General features: G+C 38.0%; 1 protein-coding gene across 5 annotated transcripts in view; it reads left to right on the top strand.

Moving 5' to 3' along the window:
* Positions 1-25,769, top strand: part of ADGRB3 (adhesion G protein-coupled receptor B3) — a 434,645-nt gene that overhangs the window by 319,288 nt on the left and 89,588 nt on the right. For all 5 annotated transcript variants that reach the window (XM_071741618.1, XM_071741620.1, XM_071741621.1 and 2 more), the window contains 3 exons: positions 13,164-13,290; positions 14,965-15,068; positions 17,902-18,004. In XM_071741618.1, the coding sequence (XP_071597719.1) occupies positions 13,164-13,290; positions 14,965-15,068; positions 17,902-18,004 (334 nt within the window). The remainder of the gene's footprint in view (positions 1-13,163; positions 13,291-14,964; positions 15,069-17,901; positions 18,005-25,769) is intronic.

The following is a 25,769-nucleotide window of genomic DNA, read 5'->3' as shown; positions in this document are numbered from 1 at the left end:
TTACTTCAGAATGTAAAAAGACATTGCAACAGTGTCTACTTGCAACACTGTACCTGACTGAAGGGAAAGACATTTCAGATTTGGATTTTTCAACTAAAGCATGCCACACCTATGTGACAATTCACAGACAGACAGCTTGTGATAAGCCTTTCATTCATATCACAATAAGGTTGCATTTATTCTGCAAAACTGCATATTAACTGAATAATGTGACTGTATATGTTTTTAGAGATATATTTTTTTCAATATCCTATATGACACTATGTGTAAACATCATAATTAGTGTATCAGAACTCTGTATAGAGATAGAAAGAAATAAATATAACACTGTATTTGGTTGCATTTTGTTTTAAGCCTAGAAGTAATTTACATTTGCCTTTTTATTTTGGCCTTTAGTCCTAGGGATGTCTATTAATTTTCTTGTACCTAATGTTTAGATTCAGGATGACAGTGTCCATCTCTGTGTTCTAATGCTTTTGGCTATAAGGCACTATGTAATGTGGGTAGACCATGAGTCTATTAAAACTGATTCTTTTGGGACACTTTCAGTTAATTTCTGCCATACATGAAAGCCAGAGGTTACACCAGTGTTGTCAGTCTAGAAAAGACAAGGCTATTGTCACAACCCCTGTACCTGCAGAGCATCAGGAATTCTTCTTGTGCTGTTTCCCACAAGAAAGCCATACACACACACACACAAATTCTCAGTAGATGAAAGAAAGTAGATAATTATCTTTTCTCATTTGTTCAGAGAGGCTTTTTTTGGCGTATAGTTAAGGCACATGCTCCCCAACACCTTCTCTATCCTTTTGGTTTTATTCTTCTAGACTGTGAAATAAAATAAAAGCATTTATCAAAGCTCTTAGCCAATTTATATAATGTTTAATACCAGCAGTCACATTTTTATAACCACACAATCTAGTTGACATGACTAGCTGAAATGGATTTACAGGGGAATAAGAGGACTTAAATCCTGTGTTGTTAATTTTCTGGGCAGTAAACTTTTCTGGGACGTCCAGATATGTGGTTGTTACAAATACAAATTCTCTGTTCCATTGTATATTGCACATTTTGTATACTTATGTGTACATGTTAAATGTGTGTATTTATACATATGTATATAACACAACGTGATGCATTTTATATTGCATGGACATATTGCACATGTGAAGATCAAATTCAGAGCAAGTCCACAGAATCTACTGGACCTTGTGCACCACAAGTGGCCTCCTATGCAAAACATGCCCCTACATTATTATACAGCACAGCCCTTGGTACAGAAAGATGACTTTTCAAACACAGCACCCTCATTCTTTTCCCAGCGTTTTCCTCATGAAATATAGAATCATCTGTTTTCATGTGCTGTGGTGTGACACCTCCTTTTGGCCTCTATATGAGGCACTCCTAGCAAATAACACAGTGGAAAAGTGTGGATTCTAACTCTGGAGATTATAATTGTCAGGTGACTTTGGTTTAGGCAATCTCCCATGAAGGGAGATTGGAACTAGATGATCTTTAAGGTTCCTTCTAGCCCAAACCATTCTATGACTCTATGATTTTATGGCTACCATTACACAAGAGTGAAGTGGTATTAAAAAGCATCTCAGGTGTTATTTACTTTATTGGGCAGTTGGTCAGTACATGTATTTACTCAGGAAGGCTCAGATAAGCAGTAGCTCATGCAGCTACTCTCCAAATCAGCTACATTCAAACCATTTTGAGTCTGGAAGCTGAGTAGGCATATGAAGTCCTAAGGTAATAAGTCTTCCTGAAAGGCAAGAATATCAGAGCAACCTGGAAGTGTATAAAATACACATTAAGGAGGTGCCTCTTACATCTTCGTCTTCATTTAACAAGAGAGCTTCCCTTTCCTAAATCTGTACGTGATTTTTTTTGACTATTATGTTCCCACATCTTAAAGAAAAAAAAAAAAGTGAAAATTATTAAGACAAAAAGATGCATTACTTTCTAATGTCGTAGACATTAGCTGTGTGAATTACAGAGTTTTCGATGTACAGCTCACATCTAGCAGCTTTAGCAACATCTGGGTTGTTTAGTGTTGGTGTTTAATCAGATCATAAACAACACTGTATGAAAGCTTTCTCTTTAGTTATATTGCATTACATGTGCTATTAGCTAGGATATGCAAAGTCATTGCATCTCAACTGCTTGCACAGATCTGTTGCATTACCACATTTTAATGAAGCCTCAGTTTCTATATGAGATGTGCAGATACCTGCCACTAAAGGTACTTCATTCCTTAGTAAACTTTATCAGACCTCCTTTTCAGTCTCCAAACAGGTGCTTGGCCACCACATCTTTATTATATTATGCTCAAAAGAACCTCAGCATCAAATTATCAAGGTTTGTAAATAGGTCATCTGTCATTCTTGACTGTGGCCTTAACTCAAGTGGACAGCATGTGAATGAAGTCCTTTACCATAGCTCTTATGTCCAATAGTTCAATGGTCAGAAAAGTCATCTAGGGAGAGATTTGTCCAAAGTGAAGTTTCATCTTTGCTTACAAAATTCAGAACCTTTTCAGGAGGAATAACCAGATGTCCAGGCTATAGGGCATTTTGGAATAAGGAAGCTTCTCTAATTCCCTCTGTTCACAATTAGTCTTATTCTTTCATACTGTGACTAAATACTAGTTGTCTGAAAGGGAAAGATTACTTACTTTAAAGTCATACTTGGGATTTTTACTGAACAAAAGCTATCCAGGTGAAGATGTTGAGCATCAGTGACTACAAAACCCTTGTCACCTCAGACTTGATAAGTACTATGGGTCTGACCTCAGTCAAGAGCCAGTAGCAAGTTATGTGCCTTTGTCCTATTGTGGTGTTTGCATCAAATGTGATTTTAATGTGCAGCCTGATAAACCACCAGAAGATTTGGTACAAGTTCTGTCAGGGTCCACTCTGACCCACCAAAGAGGGAACAGGGAGATAAGGATTACTCTCATTGAAGCAGTCGATAATTGGCCCGTCAGGTACACAAGATAACATCTGATCTAACAAAGAGACATCTCTAAGGATGAAAAAAAAATACTTATTTTAATTAAGAGGGATGGCCAGATTATCTCCCAAATAAGAAAGAAATCAATCCATTTGTGAAAAAATAGATTAGATCTGTTTAGACTCCTGGAGACGACTTTTAAAAAAGGGTTGGTTATAAAAAGCAAGTGTATTACACAAAGAAAAGGACATAACCTAAGGCCTAATGTATACAGCAAATAGAACTCTTTATAAACTGAATATTTTTGACAAAATCCCCATGTCAAAAGAGCAAATGCCAGTTTTATATTATTTCTTTGTTTGTGCCTTATCAACATTTGTAACTATGTCCTATTTTTATTTCTTTGCTTGTTTGTTTTATCTCAGCCTGGCTAGAGTTAAGTGTAAATGAAAAAAAAAAAAAAGGATTTCTTTCTATAAAATTGGTCACTGAGGCAACTTAGCTCCAGTTGCCATAGCTCCACAGCATGTACTTCAGAGAACCCAACAGGGAACAGAGCTGTAGGATACACAGTAGGAGTGTGTTAGAGCAGCGGGTGCTATCACAAGGTCCAGGGGATGAGAAGCTGATAACCAGGAGAGTTCTTAGATACAGAGCTAAGATACGAAGAAACATATATGAAACCTGAGTATCTTCAGAGAACGTGTAACACACATTTGACTGTTCAGTCTGCTGAATAATTAATACCGAGTAGAGAAGGAATTAGAATGCAGTTGCCAATCCCTGTCTTTTTGCAGTTTAGCTATAAGGCCAGTGCTTTGCTTCACCTTCTGGCCCAATCCATAGTTCTGCTCACTCAGCAGCTGCTTCAACAAGAAGGGATGAGAGTACTGTCACATCAGAACATAATGTAGTCTGGGACTAGGTCATCTGCTCCAAAAGATTTAGATATTTTAACATTTACTAGTTCAAATTCAACACCCCTCAAGCAGAGAAGAAAATTGAACTCACCTCTTCTATCTCACAGCCACTGAATTGTTAGATGAAATGGGGAATGGACATCTTTGACATGAAACTTTAGATTTTGAAAGCTAGCGTGTACACATATAGCTCCAAAAGAAAGTTCAGTTCTTTTTTGTATCACCAGAGCAATGAGCACCATTTCAGTGCCTGGCCACATGAACATGTTTGCTTCTGCCATTCCCATATTGTGGCTTAACTTTTCCTGCCTTATGGCTGGCAGCTCTGGAGCTTAATTCTAAGCACTCTAAGGAGGCTGAACTGGTTTTAGTCTTATCGGGCCATTCAATGTACAATAGCACTGGATGTTTCAACAGCAACTGTGATGGAGGTCTAACCTCTGCTCTTCCCCTCATAAATTTCCTTTCAGACTCTCCCTGCTGATCATAGCTGGCCTTGAACCAGTGATACTATGCTTTATTGATAATCCTCTCATTTGGAGGAAACATTAGTGATAGCTACAACGTTGATCCAAGCTTTGACCATCTTAATTTCCAGGATAAACTTCTGATCCTCTAATCTTTCCAAGCCCCTGGCAATATACAAGTTACAAAGATCTTTTTAGCTTGTACTCCCTGTGAATAATAGTACAATATGAAAGATTTCACAAGTTGATTATTGGGAAAAGTCTATATGGCATCCTACACACATATTTAAACAGTCTGAACAAATAATTATGAAAGATTTTAGTAATTTTGTGAGGAGTGCAAATTAATAAAATATTTGTGGAAGATTAACTCTTTTTTTCTACTAAACATCTAATAATGTTACCCTATAAAATTAACCTAATTGAAGATGAGCAACTTTATGCATATTCCCAATACTACTGAACTCATTACTGCACACTTTGAGAATATACTTTTTAAGATCTCATGTATTTGTATGACTTTGCCCTAAGAAGCCAAATATGTCATACAGCAACTTAAATGAAGAGCCCAATCTCTAAATCTGCTGGTAATTAAAAAATACATGCTTGCAAAGTGTAAAATGATTCTTGTTGTCTAGGTTATTCAGCATTAGCAGGTATTTCTCCCTTTCCCAGTGAACAAACTTAGCAACACTATACTGAAATGAAAGACAAAATTAGAGTACAGATTGATAATCTGGAAGGGAGGGAATCAAGAAGGAAGGGAGACAGCAGCTCACTATAGAGTTTCTCATGGAGTTGACCAGTTTGCTTCAATTACTGTTTTTGTGAAAATAAAAACTATCCCTCTGTTTCTTCCTGTAGTTTCTAGGAAATCATGATCTTGGGACAAAATATCCTGGAATGCAAGTGTGGCCTTTTGTCTGCTCTGTTCATTCTGGAGGTCCTTGGGAAAAGAATCATAGTTCTTATAAAACCTCTAGCAGATACCTACATCCTCTGGCAGTGTGAGTGTACCAGGAATGCCATAGTACTGCTATGCTACTTATGCTGAGAGCATCTGTAGGATCAGACAGAAATGAAGCTATAGAAAGCGATTATTTTCCCTCAATTTTTTTAATATACCAATACTCAATCCTCTTAGGAGATTTTCTCTCTGATCTTGGGAAAGGGGGGCAAATATTCTTGTTCAAATGTACATCCATTAGACTATCTAAAATACAGGGAGAGATGAATAAATGCAATTTGTCTGATGTTGTTCAAAACCATGAACTGCTCCTCTAGGTGTAATAATGATAAGTCTGTGTTATAGCAGTTTAGAGCACACCAGTAATCAAGAACTATGCAGTTCTTTGTATTTGTCTCATCCCATTTTTGTCATATCAGTCCTTTAGAGTTTCTTCCCCTTTCCTACTTTGAAATACTTTGCAATATGCTAATGACATCTAAACTATTGACTACAGCACAGTTTATGCACAATGCATTAAATTGTATGGACAGGAAAGTTATGCAAACTAATAAAATGTTTCCCCAAACACTAATACTCATTTCCATAGCTCCCCTTTTGATGAATTGCTGTATGTATGTATGCTGAATGGTAGTCGAATGCTATAACGTGACATAACATATAACATAATAAGCAAGCAATTTTTGATCTTCCCTCAGACCTTTCTATAAGTTGTACATGATTAGAAAGTTAAAGTACCAATGTATGCTTATAACTACAGTGGCTCTGTTCTAAAACCTACTTTTTGGGATTTCAATATCTCATCTGGTTTAAATCACATTGTAAAAAAAGAAACTTGGTTTCCAGCCTAGATGCACATTTGTTTTACAAGAAAAAAGAGGGGGAAAAAAAAAACCCAAGGATTTATCACAGCTGTAAAGATCTGCAAGAAAATTGGCTTTTCAAGTATTTATACTTTCTTTGGCAAAAAAATAAATTCACTTATATGCCATTTAGGAAAAATAAACAATTCCATAATCCCATGCCTGAATTGGAAAAGAAGCCTTATTCTTTAGGAAAATGAATACTCCATAATACTCTGGTTGGAGATCCAATTTCAAAATATTCATCAGTTATATTTTTCTTTTGATACCACAATTCAGACATCCTTTTTAGGTATGTGGTATATTTGTGGTATTTTAGGCAGGTGTTCATAAGTTATTTTTGTCCAGTCTGAATATTTCATTTCCATGATTTCATGAATTAGTTTTTCTAAATTTTTTGAGGGGGAAAAAAGCCATAAGTCATAGTGACATACTGTAATTATATTAACAATTTTAACCATTTCAGGGTAAAGTTTCTTTCTTTCTCTCTCTCTCTCTGTTCCCCCCCCCCCCTTTTTTTTATTTTTTTTTTTTGTACTTCAGGGAACACTGGAAATAAACCAGATGTTGCCATATACTACTGGTAGGGATGAGACTGATCACAGTAGAAATTATGCATACTAAGTGTTAGGTCATGTCTCAGACATATGGACACTCACAGCTGAAAGGAGACTCCTGCAGTTGAGCCTTTCCTATGGGTTCCCTGGGATTTTAGGTCCAGGTGTAGAGAAGTAAGCAGGTGTTAGAAGGACTTTGTCTTTGCTAATGTGCCAGCCAACACATCTTAGCAGTCACAATGATGTACATCATCTGCTGCTCATAAGGGCCATGAGCTTCTTTCCTATTGTTTACTAAGCTAAAAAAACATCTTACGGCTGCATTTTTCATGTATTTCTCATCATTGTATGTCATTTTTTACTGAGAATAGAGTTGGAATACTAAAGTCTGGCCTAAAGAAAAAACAGCACCTATCTGAACAGAAAAAAAAAGTAATAATGTACACACCCAAGAAGTTTCTCAGGAGAAGTAATACTATAGTTTCTTAACTTCTGTGTAGTTTGCATTCTGCAAAGCTGTTCTTAAATTCTTCTTGCTGCTATTTAAGTAGTGTAGCTTAATGGTAAAAAAAAAAAAAAAAAAAAAAAGGTTTCTCATTCTACTTTAAGCACAGATACCAAACATCAAAGAGATGACCAACGTAAGCTGTCACCATAAGCGTATGGCCAAGATGCTAACTCTTCATTGATGCGGATCAAAACCCAGGAGACTACGCAAATCACTACTTGCCAAAATAGAAAAAAGAGTTAACACTATTCTTAACTTCCATTTTCTATGTTCTTCAAAATAAGCAAGTAAGGTAGACAAGTTATACTGTCAGGAGAAGTTGTGTGGTTTTGAATCATAGAATCATAGAATCATAGAATTGGCTGGGTTGGAAGGGACCTCAGGGATCATCAAGTCCAACCCTTGATCCACTACCACTGCAGTTACCAGACCATGGCACTGAGTGCCACATCCAGTCTCTTTTTAAATATCTCCAGGGATGGAGAATCCACCACTTCCCGGGGCAGCCCATTCCAATGTCTGATCACCCTCTCAGTAAAGAAATTCTTTCTAATGTCCAACCTAAACCTCCCCCGGCACAACTTGAGACTGTGCCCTCTTGTCTTGCTGAGAGTTGCCTGGGAAAAGAGACCAACCCCCCCCTGGCTACCCCCTCCTTTCAGGGAGTTGTAGAGAGTGATGAGGTCTCCCCTGAGCCTCCTCTTCTCCAGGCTGAACACCCTCAGCCCCCTCAGCCTCTCCTCATAGGATCTGTGCTGGAGTCCCTTCACCAGCCTGGTTGCCCTCCTTTGGACCTGCTCCAGGACCTCAATCTCCTTCCTGAACTGAGGGGCCCAGAACTGGACACAGGACTCGAGGTGTGGCCTCACCAGCGCTGAGTACAGGGGCAGAATCACTTCCTTGGACCTGCTGGCCACGCTGTTCCTGATCCAGGCCAGGATGCTACTGGCCTTCTTGGCCACCTGGGCACACTGCTGGCTCATGTTCAGCTTCCTGTCAATCCAGACTCCCAGGTCCCTCTCTGTCTGGCTGCTCTCCAGCCACTCTGTGCCCGACCTGGAGTTCCCCATGGGGCTGTTGTGGCCAAAGTGCAGGACCCGGCACTTGGCCTTGTTGAACCTCATCCCATTGGAATCAGCCCAACTCTCCAGTCTGTCCAGGTCCCTCTGCAGAGCCCTCCTGCCTTCCAGCTGATCGACACTTCCCCCCAGCTTAGTGTCATCTGCAAATTTGCTGATGATGGACTCAATCCCCTCATCTAAGTCATTTATAAAGATATTAAATAGAACTTGGCCCAACACTGATCCCTGGGGGACACCACTGGTGAGCGGCCGCCAACTGGATGCAGCCCCGTTCAGCACCACTCTCTGGGCCCGGCCCTCCAGCCAGTTCCTAACCCAGCACAGAGTGCCCCTGTCCAAACTGTGGGCTGACAGCTTTTTCAGGAGAATGCTGAGGGAGACGGTGTCAAAGGCCTTGCTGAAGTCCAGGTAGACCACATCCACAGCCTTCCCCTCATCCACCAGGCGGGTCACCTGATCATAAAAGGAGATCAGGTTGGTCAGACAGGACCTGCCCTTCCTAACCCCGTGCTGGCTTTGTCTAATCCCTTGCCCATCCTGCAGGTGCTGTGTGATTACACTGAGGATGATTTGTTCCATAACCCTGCCAGGCACTGAGGTCAGACTGACGGGCCTGGAGTTGTCTGGGTTCTCCTTCCAGCCCTTTTCGTGGATTGGCGTGACATTCGCCAACTTCCAGTCATCTGGGATGTCCCCAGTGAGCCAGGACTGTTGATAGATGATAGAGAGAGGCTTGGCGAGCTCTTCTCCCAGTTCTCTCATCACCCTTAGGTGGATCCCATCTGGTCCCATAGACTTGTGGGACGTTGTGGGATGTTGAAGTAGAGAAAACAATGTGATTAGTAAGACATGTATATTATTAATTTTAACAAAATATGTCAATAGTAAGTGGTAAACCATGTTCTGAGACCAAGAGAAATACTGCAAAATAAGGGAAATGATAGCTAACATATCAAACATGGCTTGGTCGTCAGTCTGTGTCAGATTGGCATCTGTGTCTGTGAATAAATGTTTATTCCACAAAGTGCTCCTGTCCTGTAAACTACATTTTCATTTCAATAACTGAGACAGTTGTGTCATTGTTTTCAGTAGTATCACTTATACATCGTGCAATATTGTATAATACCTTATGAAAGAGTGAAAATCACATTTCTTCTATACCTTACACAATTAAAATACTTTTCTGTACATCATTTGTCCATAATTTCTATTACACTGTATGTTCTAAATTCCTAAGTAGTCATGTAAGAAGTTAACATTAAACATTTTGAAAAGAAGCTCCAGAAGCTAAGTGTAAGACTACTTTGAGATGGACACACTCACAGGCAACTCTTAGAGCTAAGGTTCTTTTGGTTTTCAAGTTTTTTAAGACTGCGGGCGTTTATGCCATATTACCCATAGATTCCGGGGCCCAAACCACTTCCTGCTTAGACCTTTTACCCCTGCTTCCCTGTTTTCCCTTGTTCTCACCCTGCCTCAGCTGCAGGATGACATAGGATCTGCAGTGTTGAATATAGGCTTTTTGGGAATTCCTTTGCTTATACCATGGGAGTTCTGCCAGGCTGATTAAATCATCTGTAGCTCAGTGGAAGTGTACAAAATTGCCAATAATAGGCATGAATCTGCATCTATATTTGCTACGTAATTTCAATTTGATAACTTTCCTTGGTATAAATAGAACATGTGTTAATAGTACCTGTCACTCCTTTACAGCTTTCTGCATAACAAGAAAGATCCACTGGAATAATAGGTGCCTTTTTGCATATTCATACTCTAACCCTAACCATTAGACATATAGTCAAAGAAAATCATACCAAAAAGGATTTAAATATGAGGTAGATTCCTATTGGCCCAGAAGAATTGCATTACAGGAGGGACAGATTATAGGTGGAGGACTTCCTAAAAAATGTAACATTTTAGATGTGCTAAGCATAATGCATCTGTTTTAACTCTGTATTTCCATTCCTTAATTACTTTATACCTAAAATCAAATGCTGATTTTATGTTGTCAAGTCAAAATGCCCAGCATCTCTGAGTTAGTATTCATACACTTACTCTTCTGCAGGCATGAGCATCATGCAACAAATCACAGTTACACTTTTCTGGTTTCTGCTCATTATTTGATCTCCTTCATGGACTTAGTATAACATTCTGCCCAGCTTCTGTTAGCCATCATTTTAAGTGGCTACAAATATATTTATTAATGAGACCTTTTTTTAACTGCATTGATTAGAGAAGAGAGGCAGACTTATTTAATCACTGAGTTTTCATCTGTTACATATTCAAATATAATGCTGTTAAAAAAGAAATGTAAGTGTATCACTGAAAAAAATGAAAACTTACATGTAAAAAGTGTCCATACTAGACTGATTCTGGTCCTACCATGCCAGTGTATGTCTTATTGTTGAATTCACTTAGAGCACTTTCTTCACTTCAAGTTCTTTTGGAAACGTAACTAAAATATTCATCAGTCTTCAAGAAGTTTTGCAAAATATGTAGTGTGTTTGTAATACCTGATGTACAGTACAACACAGTACAACAGTGAGCTGCTAAGCTAATGCATGACTGGAAGTTTAAATTTGCATGAGTGACTTGAAGAACAGAAAGAGCCCCTCTAAACCTGGTGGACTTCCCATTATTTCTGCTAATTTAAATATAATTATAATTGTAACAGATGTCTTGTTTTAATTTAAGCTGGTCTCTGTGGTTGTCTACCTTATATAATTAGAACTTGTCTAACTGTGTGCATTAGACACCATCTGCAAGGATTTAGTGCTAACTGTATGTATTGTGTACCCAGTGCTTTTCAGTATAGGGTGTATTCAATATTATTCTTAGGATTAATAGCACCACCTTTTTGTTTTAAAACATGTCAATTTATTTTAAAGTTTCATTCCTTAATATTTAATCAGCACAGATAAATGCATTTCATTTGGCCTTAGCTGTGTGTCACAATAAGATAAGGTATACGAAAGCTAATATAGTACATTGGTTAAGTTATCCAGAAGATAAGGCTTCAGAATATGTAACTATTTTTCAAAGTGGATGTTGATGTAGTCTGTGGCTCTCTGAAAGGCACAATTTGTGTAGGAAAGATAATAGACAGCTTCAGTGACTTGAAGAACTGGTGATTTTCTTGCAGTTGTTTCCCTCAGTTGCTGTTTGTGTTGTTTATTACAGTATACTGTTCCAAAGACAATAATGTGTAAGGGTTACATCTGGTGTGTGTTCAAAAACCACTGACACAAAATGCTGAAGTGGGCTGGGGTGAGCTGCACTCTAAGAGCAGGCTTGGGATAACAAATTACATTTTCATGATGACTCTGGCATATAGAATCACTCAAAAAGGTTGGTGGAGGCAGAATAGGTGAAACAAGGGTGATCACAAGGACTGGAATTTAATATTCCCCACATTGCTTTTTCCACCTTTTTTTTTTCTATTTTTCCGAGTGATTTAGTGACCTGAGGTGAAACAGACAGGAATTGACAACGTGCACGCTGCTGCTGGCAGTAGAGTTGCTGCAGTTGCTCCATGGACACGAAAGGAGGGGGAAAAAAAGAAGAAAAGAAACCTAATTGTTTTTCCCTAAATATAACATATGTAGAAATAATAGGTTTGAGTTAGTTGGAACCACCCCCTTTTTCCTCTAGAAATTATTTCCCCCCCCCCCTCCTGCAGTTCGGGAAAAGGGAGAGATGCTTTTTTGTCTCTTCCTCTCCCTCTCCTTACCCGCACAAAGAAAACGTGGGTTGATACCATTTTTATTGTTCTGCTGGGGTGGGTTTCAGACCTCGAATTAGCATATTGAATGTCTAATTGAATTCGGAGGCTGTTAATCATCTTGTTTTGTTTAGGGGTGGTTGGTGACAGGTGCCAGCAAATGATTGTTTTGGCTTGGGGTTAGCGTGGTGCTGCTACCCCAAGAAAAAGAAATCGGGAAAGGGGAGGGAGCTAGGGAAAGGCGAGTTGACTGAGTGATGTCTGGAGGGCGAACTCATGTGTCTCTTTGGTGATGTTGTGTGCTGCTATACTGATATCCACCCCTCTGCTGGAGCTAAGGCAAGAGTTGGAGGCATCTCATGCTGCCGTTTCCAGGGTGAAATTTCTAAGGCAGCTCACTAAAAAACAGTCAAAAACCTTAAAAACCTCAGCAAAAATAGCCATCAGAACACAAGATCCAGCATCTCCGGGTCCAACTGCCATAACCCAGACAGATGTTTGAGAATCATCTGCCTTTATACGAGCTGCACACACAAAAGAGGGGAGGGGAAATAATTTTAAAAAGACACTACAACTACCGACCAGCACGGTTTTTTTTTGTTTGTTTTTTTTTTTTCTAAAGGCCAGGAACAGAGCCAGTAGGGGGAAAAAAAAAAAAAAAAAAGAAAAAATTAAAAAAAAATAAAAAGAGAGAGAAAGAAAAAGCCTCCCCCTCTTCCCCCGATGAGTTTTTCGCAGTGCTCTGGTGAGGCTTGGAGGTGGCTGGCAGCGCAGGGGGCGGCTGCTGCCGCGGCTGGCGGGGCTCCGCGCAGCGCAGCGCGCAGCGCTGTCAGCACCGCCGCGCCGGACAGCTCCGCGCCGAGCCGCGCCGCGCCGCTGCTCGCTGCCCGCTGCCCGCTGCCCGCTGCCCGCTGCCCGCTCCCAGCCCGGCCGCGCCGCGGGGGCGCCGCCGGGGCCGGTCCTGCCCCACAACAAGTACCTCTGTGCTGTCCGGGAACTAAGCTAGACTCTCCTCGAGATTAAACTGCATTGTCTGCTCACAGAATTGGCGGTCAGGAGTAATTATTCCGATTTTTTACCTCCCTACCCCCCACCCCCTCCCCTCCTCTCTCCCTTGCAGAAACGACTCTTTGGGAACCTGGTCCACCCAGGGATGTAAAACTGTGCTTACCGATGCATCCCATACGAAATGCTTATGTGATCGTCTCTCTACCTTCGCCATTTTGGCTCAGCAACCTAGAGAAATAGTAAGTAACAAAGAGGGGGGGGGGGGGGGGGAAATCCTGTTTTAATGCAAAAGGCAATCGTGGAGAGGAGAGGGGGGGCTGCGGAGGAGAGGGGGCTGGGGGTAAGCTGGTCGAGCTTTCCTCTCAGGTATATTTCAGATGTTGCATTGAGGAATTGTTTAATATTGCAGGTAGGCAAATATAAGTCTCCTGGTGTCTACAGTGTTTCAGGGAGATGAATTTCAGATCCTGTGTTATAACTAAATCCTGGTGAAATTTGCATGTTCTTGAACTCTGAATTTTTTAGAGAATGCTTTCCAAATGTGATGCAAATGGGTTGAAAACTTTTGTATTGAACAATTATTAACTTAACAAGCTTTTTAAAGATTGCAAGCCTTTCCAGGGGAATGTACAGGGCTTTATTATTGCTCTTGGTAGAAAAACCCTAGATACTGTAGTTAAACAGATTGCAGATCTGCATTGGACATTTTCAGCACAGATTTTCTATGTGGTCTGTTGGCATGATGTAGGAAAAATAATGAAGTTTTCATCAGAAAGGGGGAACATTATGTGTATACGCAGACACTCCCAGTATTATTGAATGTTAAAATAGTTAAAAAGCAAATATATCTGAAGTTATCCTTCTAAGACATAATTTCGTTTTCTTGGTTTTGGAGGTGGATGTTCATACTCTTTTTAATAGCAAAGTAAATCAGTTAGGAACAAAGTAGCTGAAATAAAATGCTACTTTCAGCATGAGATCTGGCCTAAAACTACATCAGGCTTATTGCCTATTTGACGGACAAAATACACCTTGATAAAATGCTATTTATAATACGTCCCTGAGGCTTTAAATAGCATTTTGGTAAACCAGGCATGGTATCCTTTCCAACTTTTATATCTATTTTCTTCCATGTGAATTAGTAAATGCCATGTCTATACAAACGGAGGAAAAACCTTACCAGATATCTGACAATGATAGTTTCTTTTACATCAGGGAAAGCTAGTTTGATTTCAAGGTCATTTATTTATTTGGATTTTTATTAACACACTGACTGCAAATGAAAGAAATCTAAATTTCCAGTCTTTATAAGAATGACTTATGATATTGTTGCCTTAGATATCTTGCCATTCCTTCTAGACAGTTAGAGGCCCAGGGAAATTAAGTGTGTGAGAATAGTAGATTGAAGACAAAGTTATTAAAAGTCAGAAAGTTTGTTAATTCTGCAAAAAGTGTGAACCAAATTCTGGGACAAATAACTGGATGATCTTTAATATGTTACCATGAAACCAAGATGTTTGCTTAATACACAACTCTAGATATTGCTGTTTCCCAAGAGAAATATCTTTATTTTAATTTTAACTAGTGAATAGTTGAGACTCATGCTAACCTCATAGTTTCCATTACATTGTAATATTACTGCTTTATTTTTAAAAATACGCAGCTATAAAACAGTTGAAAATTCAAAGGTTTCTGGGAAATGTATCAATAATTTAACAGAACTTAGAGTTATGCATGGGTCAGGCTTTTTGGAATTCAGTTGATTTCTGCTTCCTGAGTAATATTACTGAAGCTACCTGTGACAACATGACTGCTTTTATCATTTTGCTTTTGTTACTTTTTTTTGTCTTTTGACATGTTGTTTTTATTGCTGGAGGATGGTTTCCTTCATGGTTATCTGTTGTAACCTACAGATCATGGAATCATCTGGTACACCCTCAGTGACCTTAATAGTAGGCAGTGGTCTCTCATGCTTGGCCTTGATCACCCTAGCAGTTGTCTATGCAGCACTATGGAGGTATGTAATGGATCAACAAAGCTGAATGTGAATGTACACTTATATTTAGTTGAATTAAAATTTAAAGATAACATTAGATGCAACATTCATTATTTGGAAAAAACAACAACAACAAAATATAGGTTGTGTTTTGACTCCTAAATTTGTTGATGTGATTGGTTTTACTCTCTTGACCTACTGGTTATGGTATAGCCCACTCTTTCCCCTCTTTATTGTGAATGGTATCACTTGTTCAATAGAATATTTGTAGTGCTAATAAACATTTTAGAGGGTTCTTCTATATGATACACTTCATGTGAGACTTCTGGCCTGTACCTCTGAACACCTGTCCTCCATTTACATTTGAAAACCAAGCTTCTATGTGATAAAAATAAAATACCAAAGTGCCACATCAGATACTGCAGATTTAGGGAGGCTTAGTCAACAGTTTGTCAAATTCTGTTATAAGTTTCAATGAAGACCAGAAAATAAAGTAGTCTCAAATAATGTGGTGGCACACTGCAGTGACAGACTTTCTTGACATCCTGAGTTTACTATGTTAAAATATTAGATTGATTCAAAAGTTCAATAGATATTTATGGAGAAATGTAATTTGAGAAGTGATGAGGAATAGTGTGTTGTGTTAGTGTAACACAAAAAAAGGAAAATTAATGTAAACAATAATATTTTTTTTTAAAAATAGATACAAGTTATCATTTAACTTTTTTCTATAATAAAATAAATATAGGTTCTTAAACGAGTAAAAAGAAACGCAAGGGAAAAAATAATTTTTCGTGTAATGTAAAATCAACCAACAGAATTTTACGTTCAGAAGCAGCTTAGTAATTTTACATTCTTCTCTCTTTCACTCTTTGATGCACCCACAGAGACTCACAGAATTGGACACATATACAATAAGCATAGAATATGTAGTTATGAAAGACTATAAGAATTATTGGTTCTTGTCTGTCAAAGCTAAGAATGAGAGTATTTCAGGATATATTCTCATATGAAGAATTATAACGTTCTTGCACTTCCCTATATATTTAGCACTTGGATGGAAACACTATCATGCATAGTGGAACTGTTCTTCATTATTGTGATTAGATATAAGGAATAAATATTTTATGATGAGAGTGGTATGCCACTGAAGCAGGTTGCCCAGGAAAGTTTTGGATGCCATTCCCTAGAAGTGTTCAAGCCCAAGTTGGATGGGGCTTTGAGTGGCCTTATCTAGTAGAAAATGTCAGGGGGGCTGGAACTAGATGATCTTTCAAGGTCCCTTCCAACCCAAACCAGTTAATGATTCTATGACCCTTGGTTATGGTAACTTCCATGCTGTGAAAAAAATGTATGTTATGTGTTATGGATCAAATGTGGGTTCTGCATCCAGGTGAAAATAGGATTAGTCATACATATTTTAGAGTTCTATCAGTGAGATTTTTTGAGATTATTATGACTCCTTCGAGGCCTGTCATTTGAATCGTTAAAATTCGCCTTCAACATGTTTCTTGAGAGCACATACTAACATACTATAGAGAGAAGATAGACATTAAAACTTGCATAGGTATAAGTTTATTTTTTAAAATCCAGGAGTAGGGATATTTTTACCCTGTGTCTCTTTTTATATTGCAACACCCACGTGCCCTTTAAATGGGAGGGTCTGTTTAGAAGTGCTATGTGATAGAGGTATTCTTGCCCAAAGAAGGCCTGTGTGAGCATTCTTTTCTGGTTTATTTGATCCCTTCAACTTAAAATTCCATCTGAAAAATAAATTCAATGCCGACCATATACTCAGCCTTCCCTTCTTCATAAATAGTGGGCTGGCAAAAAACCTAAAACCTCCCCAAATTAAGTCAGTGCTTTGTGCTCCTGCTTGCACTGTATTTACTCAACCACTAAAATCCTTTATAGTCCATAGATACTCAGTACTGGGAACTGACCCAGGTGAATCAATAGTTACCAAGTTAGAAAGTAGCAGCATACTGACTGTAGACAAAGGCACTAGACTTTCTGTATTTGTTTGCAAACTCATGGAACTAATCTTAAATGTAACACATATTTTTAGGAAAAATGTGGATTATTCTGTCTTCTTAACTGAAAAATGTAATGCTGTATTACTGAGCAAAAAGGACTACAATTGTTTCATGTCCAAAGTTCAGCATTTCTCATCAGTTCAGCATCCTTTTTGTATGATCTCCTCAGAGTATCAGGTCTGGCTGTACAGCTCAGGAGGAGACAGCAGTATTAACTAAGCTTCAGTGAGAAGCATATAGAACAGCTCATAGAATATATAAACATATAGAATGGCATTCAGGGGAACAACCTCAACTTTCATTTACTTTGGTAGTCAACATTTACTCTGCTAGCAGCTCTCAAAATTAGGTCAGTAAGATACTTCACTTGAAACCATGATAATTCTCTTTCTGTCCTGTTGCATACAAAAGGCTGTACATAGGAAAATTACAACATAATGGTATTTTTTGTGAACGTAGTCACTGTGAATCGTCCATGGCAGCTTTGGATGTTCCCAGGCATGAGCAGAGAGCATAAGAAGTTCATGACACAAATGCGTGCAAGCCCATTATTATCAATGTGGTGTTGCTAGCTGTTAAAGGAAAAAGTGATAGATTATATTTAAAATATATCAAGGTACTTACAGGGAATTGCAGAATACCTATCAAAATATCAGTTCCTACGTTTACAATATGATAGCTCCCTGAGACTCTTTTTGAGCACTTGAAAGACAGCACTTACCTTTCAGAATATCTCCAATATTTAATGCAAGAATTGCAGTAAAGCTTTGTATTTGTTTTCATTTTACAAAAGTTTTACCCTCTGTTTATTTGAACAGGTACATCAGATCTGAGAGGTCAATAATTCTAATCAATTTCTGCTTGTCCATTATCTCATCAAATATACTTATCCTGGTTGGACAAACTCAGACACATAACAAGGTATGATGATGGATTGTATTACATTTTTATTTAAATATTGATATATTTCTTTTGTTTGCATTTAGCTTAAAGTAATTGCATCAATTTAGTTCTATACTCACAGGATTTGACATTTTTGGTAAAATATTAACAGACAAGGGAAAATATTTACCGTCTTTCGTAGTCATTTTTTCCCCCTACAAAAATCCCTTTTGGTATTGTTCCCTCTGGATAAGCCGGGTTCTCTGTGGTAGACTTGTATGTTTTATAACTGAATTTCAAAGCAAAAAAGTTCAAAGACTCAACATCAAAAGCACATTCCGGTTCATTATAATGGTTGTAATAGGATTGTGCTACAGTGTTTTTGTCTTTTTATTAACATACTGGTACTCAAAAGGCAAGTAGAAATTGTTCAGAAGTTAGAGTACTACTCTTGAAAATGTGCAGAAACAGACATAATAACAAGCTATCGAACTGTTAAATCTCTGACTGATGGAGCTATAGGAAAGTAATAACCCTGCATACCTTTCTTAGTGATATTTTGGTGATTTATTACTAATCTGTTCTCAGCCTCTTCCTCAACATGGTCATCATTTGTCCCTTGCCTGTAGAGCATGGCTTTGTCAGTGTTTTGAGGCTTCATCCAGTGCCTGGTGTTTCTAGGCAACTTGCAAAAGCAACAGTGGTGTCTTAAAATTAACTATAGCTACATGATAGCTTGGAATAGAAAACTGGATGTGATTTGTGAACAGGGCACTATGTGAGAGGATACTGTTAAGTTTTGGAACACGCAAGTAATCTGTAAAGTAATTCTTTATCCCACTGTGGTAAATTACTCAATGCACTGCTCATTTTAATTTTTCCAGTACTTAATGAAATACATTCATCATCTGCTATAGGATAACTGGTGTTTCTTCACCACACCTATAATGAATTGTTTATTCTTTTCAAATGTGTGCTTTGAAATTAAGCTGCCGAAAGTCTCATAAATTCAATGCAAGTCAGATAGCTGTACTTTGTAACCCTAATACTAACCAAACACAGTCATTTCCAACACATAATTTCAGAAAATTATTACAATTAAGATATTAATATGCTTTGAAATTTTGAAGCACAAATGAACACAATATGGATTTGGAGAAGCCCCTGTTCTCTCAAAGATTTCATTCAAGGGAAAAAAGTCAGAAATGCACAAGCAACTTCAGAAGGTAGAAGTGGAGAAGGCTTAAGCCTCTGTAGAATTTCAGCACTAACATGTATACTATTTTATTATATATTTCAAGAAGAAATACAGTTCAGTAGATGAAAGTTGCTGTGTAAATTGCCACTGTAGAAGCAGGATATGAGGGTATCAGAATTACTGTGCTTGATAGTATGCTCTCTAGGTATGCTGGCAGCCTTTCTCTCACTTTTGGCTTGGGAAACTCTGAACTAAAACTCACCCTTAAACCAGTTCCCTTTGTTCACTCTTAATGGCCTCGAATTCCCTCACTTCTGCTTCTGGACTCCTGAAAGTAGAGGTATTATATTGACTTATTTCTGAGAATAGCTGATCCTAAAAATTGACATATTCAGTGGAAATAAATGACAGAGAAAACAACACATCACAAAGTTTGCATTCTGAATATATGGTCTGAAAAATGACTGTAAAATAGCACTTTTTGCTATGCTTGCTTTCATTTCGAGTCCACATCTTGCTTTTGATACATGTGCCACCTGGGAGATTCTGGCCAGGGAGTACCTCTGATGGATCAAAGCCAGAACACATTTTTTATATCGAGGAAGATATTACTTGTTACACACCAGAAGTCTTTTTCTAAGTCCACTGATATGTGACTATATTGTAGCTCCAGGAGGGTAGTATGTGAATGCACCATCAGCAACTGGCCTGCTAAAACAAATGTTTATCAAAAGCTTATTCAAATTAAAGCAATCAGGTCCAAGTGTAACTTCTGTATGTTTGGAAGTAGAAATGTGCTTTGGCATCATATGTATTTGAATTTAAGTTATGATTTAGGTTTTTTCAAAGTTCATATACAACCAGAGGAAGCCAGAGCTAGGTTTTTAGTCCACAAGGGTAGGTTACAATACTGACTTCTCTAAAAAAAACTAACGTTTTCATTTTGATGACCTGGAAAAATAAATCTGTAACTGGGAACTTTGTAAGGATTTGGTTTTGAGATTCTATCATTTATTAGAAATAAAGCCATTTGGGGTTTAAGTATTTATTTGAAAATTCTGGGAGGAATCTTGAGAATATTTTATCAAGAGCATGTAATATTCAAGTCAAGTTTCTTGACTAGAGATTGGTGTGACATTTTCATGGCAAGAAAATACGCTCAGGTTTTTTAAGTAGTTAGGAAAATTTGAAAAATTGATATGCCAAACTTAAGTGTTCATTTACTCTTTTCCATTCTCATTCCTATATTTGTATCATCCTTGTGTTATTGGGGGTCCTACTTAATGTCTATATGATGACACTGATATTCACAAAATTGAATGTCCGTGATTTATTTGGCTTTACTTCTGAGTTTAAATTGTCCCCAACTCTGTATTTGTGCATATTCCCATGTAAATATTGTTGAAGATGAATTTCAGTTTAAAGTTCAACAGTGTGTAAATTAAGCATACCAACGATGTATTTTTAACTAACAGCATATTTCCAGTCTCTTTGCAGTTTGGGTTTTTCTCTATCTGTATTAAACTTTTATTTGTACCTTTATTAATTTCAGTGAAATTCAATCTCCAGATTTCTCTGGTTCGTTATAGCACACTCATTGACATCTGTAACAAATAAAAAAATGTTGAGTCTCTTGGTCTGGATAGGTGAAGCTTTTCTGTCATTTTCTTTCTTTTCTGTAAATCAGAAATAGTTACTGTTTTAAGGTTAGCACAACTACTTTGGAGACTAAGTATATCCTCAGTGTTTTTACAAAAGTTTCTTTTAGCAAACACCAAGTTAGTTTTAATATTGCGTTCCCTTTGGTTCAACTTAATTTCTGCCTTTTTCAGTGAAAAAGATCAAGGTATATCCCTGTCCCCCATCCCTCCCCCTCCAAAAAAAAAAAAAAAAAAAATGGTCAAAATAGTCACAGAGGACACATAGAAGTAGTTTAAATTGTTTCAAGCTATAGGTTTTCCATTTCTAATATTCCCTATTCAAAAGAGAGCTTTTCTCCAGCTTGAGTAACTTGAGGATACCAACATTATACCAGAGGTCTAGGTCATGGTGTTTTGTAGCTTGTTTTAGAACAGTTCATGATGGGAGAAGTAGAGGGGAGTATGGTTTCTCTTGGACGATTTTGATTGGAATAGTAAAAAAGACTTTTGTTAACAGAAAAGCCTTCCTCCCTATTTGTCACTAGCCAAGCGTGTTTTGCATTTTATTGAAGGACACAGCTGAGAAATGTCCTGCTTTTTTTTCAGTATGTTTCCCCAAACCTTTCAAAAGGCAGAACTTTATTCAAAGCATCCTTAATATTTCAGACTGTGGAAGAGATTTCTGTTTTGTCAGATCCTGTTTTGAAATACAGGTCACTAAAGTCTGAATTTACAAGAATATTATGAAATTAATTGTGTATCTTGTTTAAATATACTTGGTGTTATACTAGATATGAGAAGCATATTAATTTACTTTGGTATTTCTCTCTGTCTCTCTTTCTCTTGTTTCTTTTTAGTGTTAAGTGTTAGTCACATAGTCATATTTAAGTTTGAAGATCAGCAATTGATACCCTGGACATGGCCCTTTAACAGCTGAATTTAGTTGTAACATTGAAATTAATCTCCTGAATTAAGAAAGGGTAACACTTTTCATGAATAAACTAACTGCTCAAATATGTGTTATTTCATAAATACTATGAGATGTCCCTGACCTCTACAAAAGCATTATATATTGACTTTGAAGAGACTGACAGTTCTCTTTGAGGAATATCTGTCAGTGATTTGTAGGTTTCACTCTAACATGACTCTTGCTGTATTATGTTCCCTAATGTTCTTCTTGGCATCAAAAAAAAAATGGTTGTATTTCTTCTGTACGTTGACCTTTTAGCTTAAGCTATAAATCTTTACTATGTTTCTGATCCTATTACGTGAATAGATTCTCTGCCTGCAATAAGTTATTGATTAATAGCATGTGGAATTTTTTTTAAAGTTCTCTTTCTTTTTGCATGCATTCAGCAAATACCTTAGGTGGTTTTTTTAACAGTTCTGCATAAATTAAACACAAAGGCTGTTTGATGTAAACAATTCTTGTTTACCTATTTTTCCTATGAAGAAAACAAAAATTAATGCAATTTAAAATAAACCACAGAATTCATCATACATATGGGAAAAAGTTAATTATCTTCTGTATTACCTGTTTCTGAGTGCAGTTAATAGTTTATTGCTGGAGTTTGGGTCACCAGTGAGAAACAGGCTTATATTTAGAAATGTCATAGTACTGTACATTTTGTCAGCCATAGTCAGGTTTATGTGTGCCTGCCAAGGGAAGAACAGGGAGGATATTCAGGCACAAGGTAGCTCTGATATTCTTTGTCATCCCTATTTAATTACAATATTCATCTTATTATGTTTAATATTACAGTTTGGAATTTGTCTGGTAGACTATACCTGAAAGGATATGAAAAAGACATGTTCTGACTACTAAAAGCATGTAACATAAACAGTGGTTTTGATAAATACATTGTAAATAAGAAAAAAACCCATAAAATTTCACAGATAGAAAGATTAGAGTGGAATGTTCTTGAAATGGGCTGACTGGACAAAAATAACCCCTCTTTAGTCTTTTTTTTTTTAATAGGGGTTCTGAGCTGAAAGAAGCAAATAGAAGTGGAAAGGAGTTAAGAAGCTACATCATCCCATTCCCATAGCACTCTGAAGCAGCTGACTGTGTACCTAGTGTTCCCTTAGGTTTTGTGAAGCAGTGGGTGGTGGGATCCCCTGAGAACTCTGCAATATTGAGGTGGTATTAATGCTGCCTCTAACCATGTGGCTCTTGCCCCATATCTTCCACTGCCTTACAGATGCAGGCAACGTGGCAATATATCTCCTAGGAAACAGCGGGGGAGACCTAGGAGCAGATGGAATTAACAGAGAAATGATGCTAACACAGCATTAAGGTTGTGCTAGAAAATCAATGAGGAAGTAGGGAATTTAGTATGTCAGGCAGAAGCACTGTTTCTCAGGTCTTCCCTGGAAAACTTCAGGGGAATACCCCCCCACTTAAGCAGCAGAAGCTGGAGAAAATATAACCTTCCATTTTTACCAGTACACAGAATGCAAATTAACACCTACTCTGCTCTTTGTCATTTTTTCCTTCGTGCTTTTTGAACAGCTGAACCTCTAGTATGGGTCAGCCATCACAGAAACACACCAATAGGTCAGCAGTCAGAGTACACCATACTACACACATCTGCCTGATGTGTTTTCAGGGACTCAGAAATGATTAACTGGAGAAGAGCTCACTTAACTGAATAACCATTACAGAGTAGGTCTGCTTAAGCGATACAATTTTACCATGCCAGATTCTGACAAAACCTGTTAACATCATCTGAATTAACTACCTGCTTCTCCGTTTTCAAGAGAACCTCTGGGACCAGATCTTTCTTCTCCAAGATCAGTAAACATTGTCATTCATGCTACTGTTACCTGCCTCAGAGGAGAAGGTAACATTCTTCTCAAAAGTGCTTGCCAGTCTGTTTCTCAAAACACAGCACCTTTACCATTCAGTTTGTTATTTCTAAACAAAAACGACATTTCAATTGTAAGTGGGTTACAGGGAAGAAATTGAGTAGATATTAGCAGCATGTGTTCTTTGCCTCCAATCCCCAAAACCTTTTTAAGAGCTCTGTAAGCTATTTTAAAATCACAGAATTGTTCAGGTGGGAATGTCATCTGGTCCAACCTCATTCTCAAGTCAGGGTCAGCTGCAGGATCAGAATGGATTGCTTAGGGTTTTATAAAGTCAAGTCTTGAAAAACCTCCAGGTGTAGAAACTGTACAACCTTTTTTGAGAAACTTGCTCCACTGCTTGACTGTCCTTATGGTTAAAAAGTTTTTCCAGATAGCTGGTGTGGACCTCTTGTTTCAATTTATGCCCATTGTCCCTTGTCATGCCACTACAAATCACTGAGAAGAGCTTGGCTACATCATCTCAATGAGCTGTCTATAGGCACTGACAAGCTGCTATTAGATGCCGTTGAAGCCCTGTCTTATTCAGGCTGAACAAACCCACCACCTGTAGCCTCTCTTCACAAAGCAAGTGGTTGCCTCTGCTAAACTCACTCCATTTATGCCCAAGTCTTGCGTTGGGCAACTGCATTGTATTGGACACAGTATTCTACATATGGTCTAATAAGTGCTGAACTGATGAGGACAATGTATTCCTCAACCTACTGGTTGAGCTTTTCTCGATGCAGCCCCCAGATGCTGTAAACCCTCTGTTCTGCCAGGGGAAAATACTGACTCATATCTCACTGTCCATCCCTCCAACATGTCAGGGTCTATCTGGATGGCAGCCGTGCCCTTTCAGCATATAGACTGGTACCTCCAGGCTGCTGTTATCCACAAACTGTACGAACAACCTCTCCATCATCTACTCCAGGTCACTGAAATTAAACATAGGTCTCTGGATAAACCCATGTGGTACTCTTCTTGTTGCCTGCTTTCAGTTAAAATGCCACCCATTAGTTACTAGTTAACTGCACTCTAAGGCAATCATCCAACTAGTCTTCTATCCCTCTGGTTGTCAGCTCATCCCAACTGTGACTTCCTAGCTTGGCTACAAGAAGATTGCAAGAGACTTCTCCGAGCCTTATTTTAAAAAGTAAAAGTAATGCTACTTGGGGAATCCAAAATTCACCAAGGTTTACCTGTGAAATACTTAGACTATGTCTGACCCATGGCTCACACTGGTGCCAGCTCTAGTGTCTCTCAGCTAGTAAGGGTCATCTCCCACCCACCTACTCAATCACACATTGCTCACATGTGCTGAGGAATGTTACACAGGGGTAGACTGCTGCCTCCTCCCTAGTTTTGGTGATGGACTTGTTGCTGGCATATGTGCCTCTGCTGTTCTGCATTAGCAAAAAGAAAAAAAACCCCAGACTTTCCTGAGGTAACACTCTGCTGTCTTAGTCTTCTGAAAATGGTGAGTTTTTTCCTTCTTGTTCTTCAGGACCTGTTTGGAGTAGGTTTTTTTCTCTTGTAGAATTCACCCCCACCTGAGGAAAATAGCTCATTCTCTCACAAACACCTGTTTGAATTATTTCAGACAATATGTTGATGACTCAAGCAGCTATTTTTGGCTTCACACTTTTTTTCTACTTCTTTGCTTATTTGTTGAATATCAGTGAAAATACAGAAGCAGTCAATGGGACTACAAGCAGTTAAATATTCATGTATTTCATTGACATAATCATCGTTTTAAGTACAATGCTACAGAGGATTTTTAAATGAAGATATGATAGGATTTGACTTTACCAGACTAAAGGGTTGAAGCAATAATGATAACAGCAGCAACATCAAAAATCAGAATTCAGCTACTTGTCTATTTTCATTGTAGTATGAAAGTTGAATTTCCTACATAGTTTCTCCTATGTGAATTTCCACTTCTGAGAATGTAGTCATATACTCTGTTTGTCACATAAAACAAAACAGAAAAAGAAACAGAGGAAGATATTTTTTATTTAGATATCTATCAAAATAACTCATTAAAAACTCTGAGGTAAATGCAGTGTAAACCCTACTACAATAGTTATTACATCATTACTCTTTGAGAATAACAATG

This window comes from Heliangelus exortis, chromosome 3 (assembly GCF_036169615.1).
Source record: "Heliangelus exortis chromosome 3, bHelExo1.hap1, whole genome shotgun sequence".
NCBI classification, from domain to species: domain Eukaryota; kingdom Metazoa; phylum Chordata; class Aves; order Apodiformes; family Trochilidae; genus Heliangelus; species Heliangelus exortis.
This window is presented reverse-complemented; position numbering and strand designations above follow the sequence as displayed.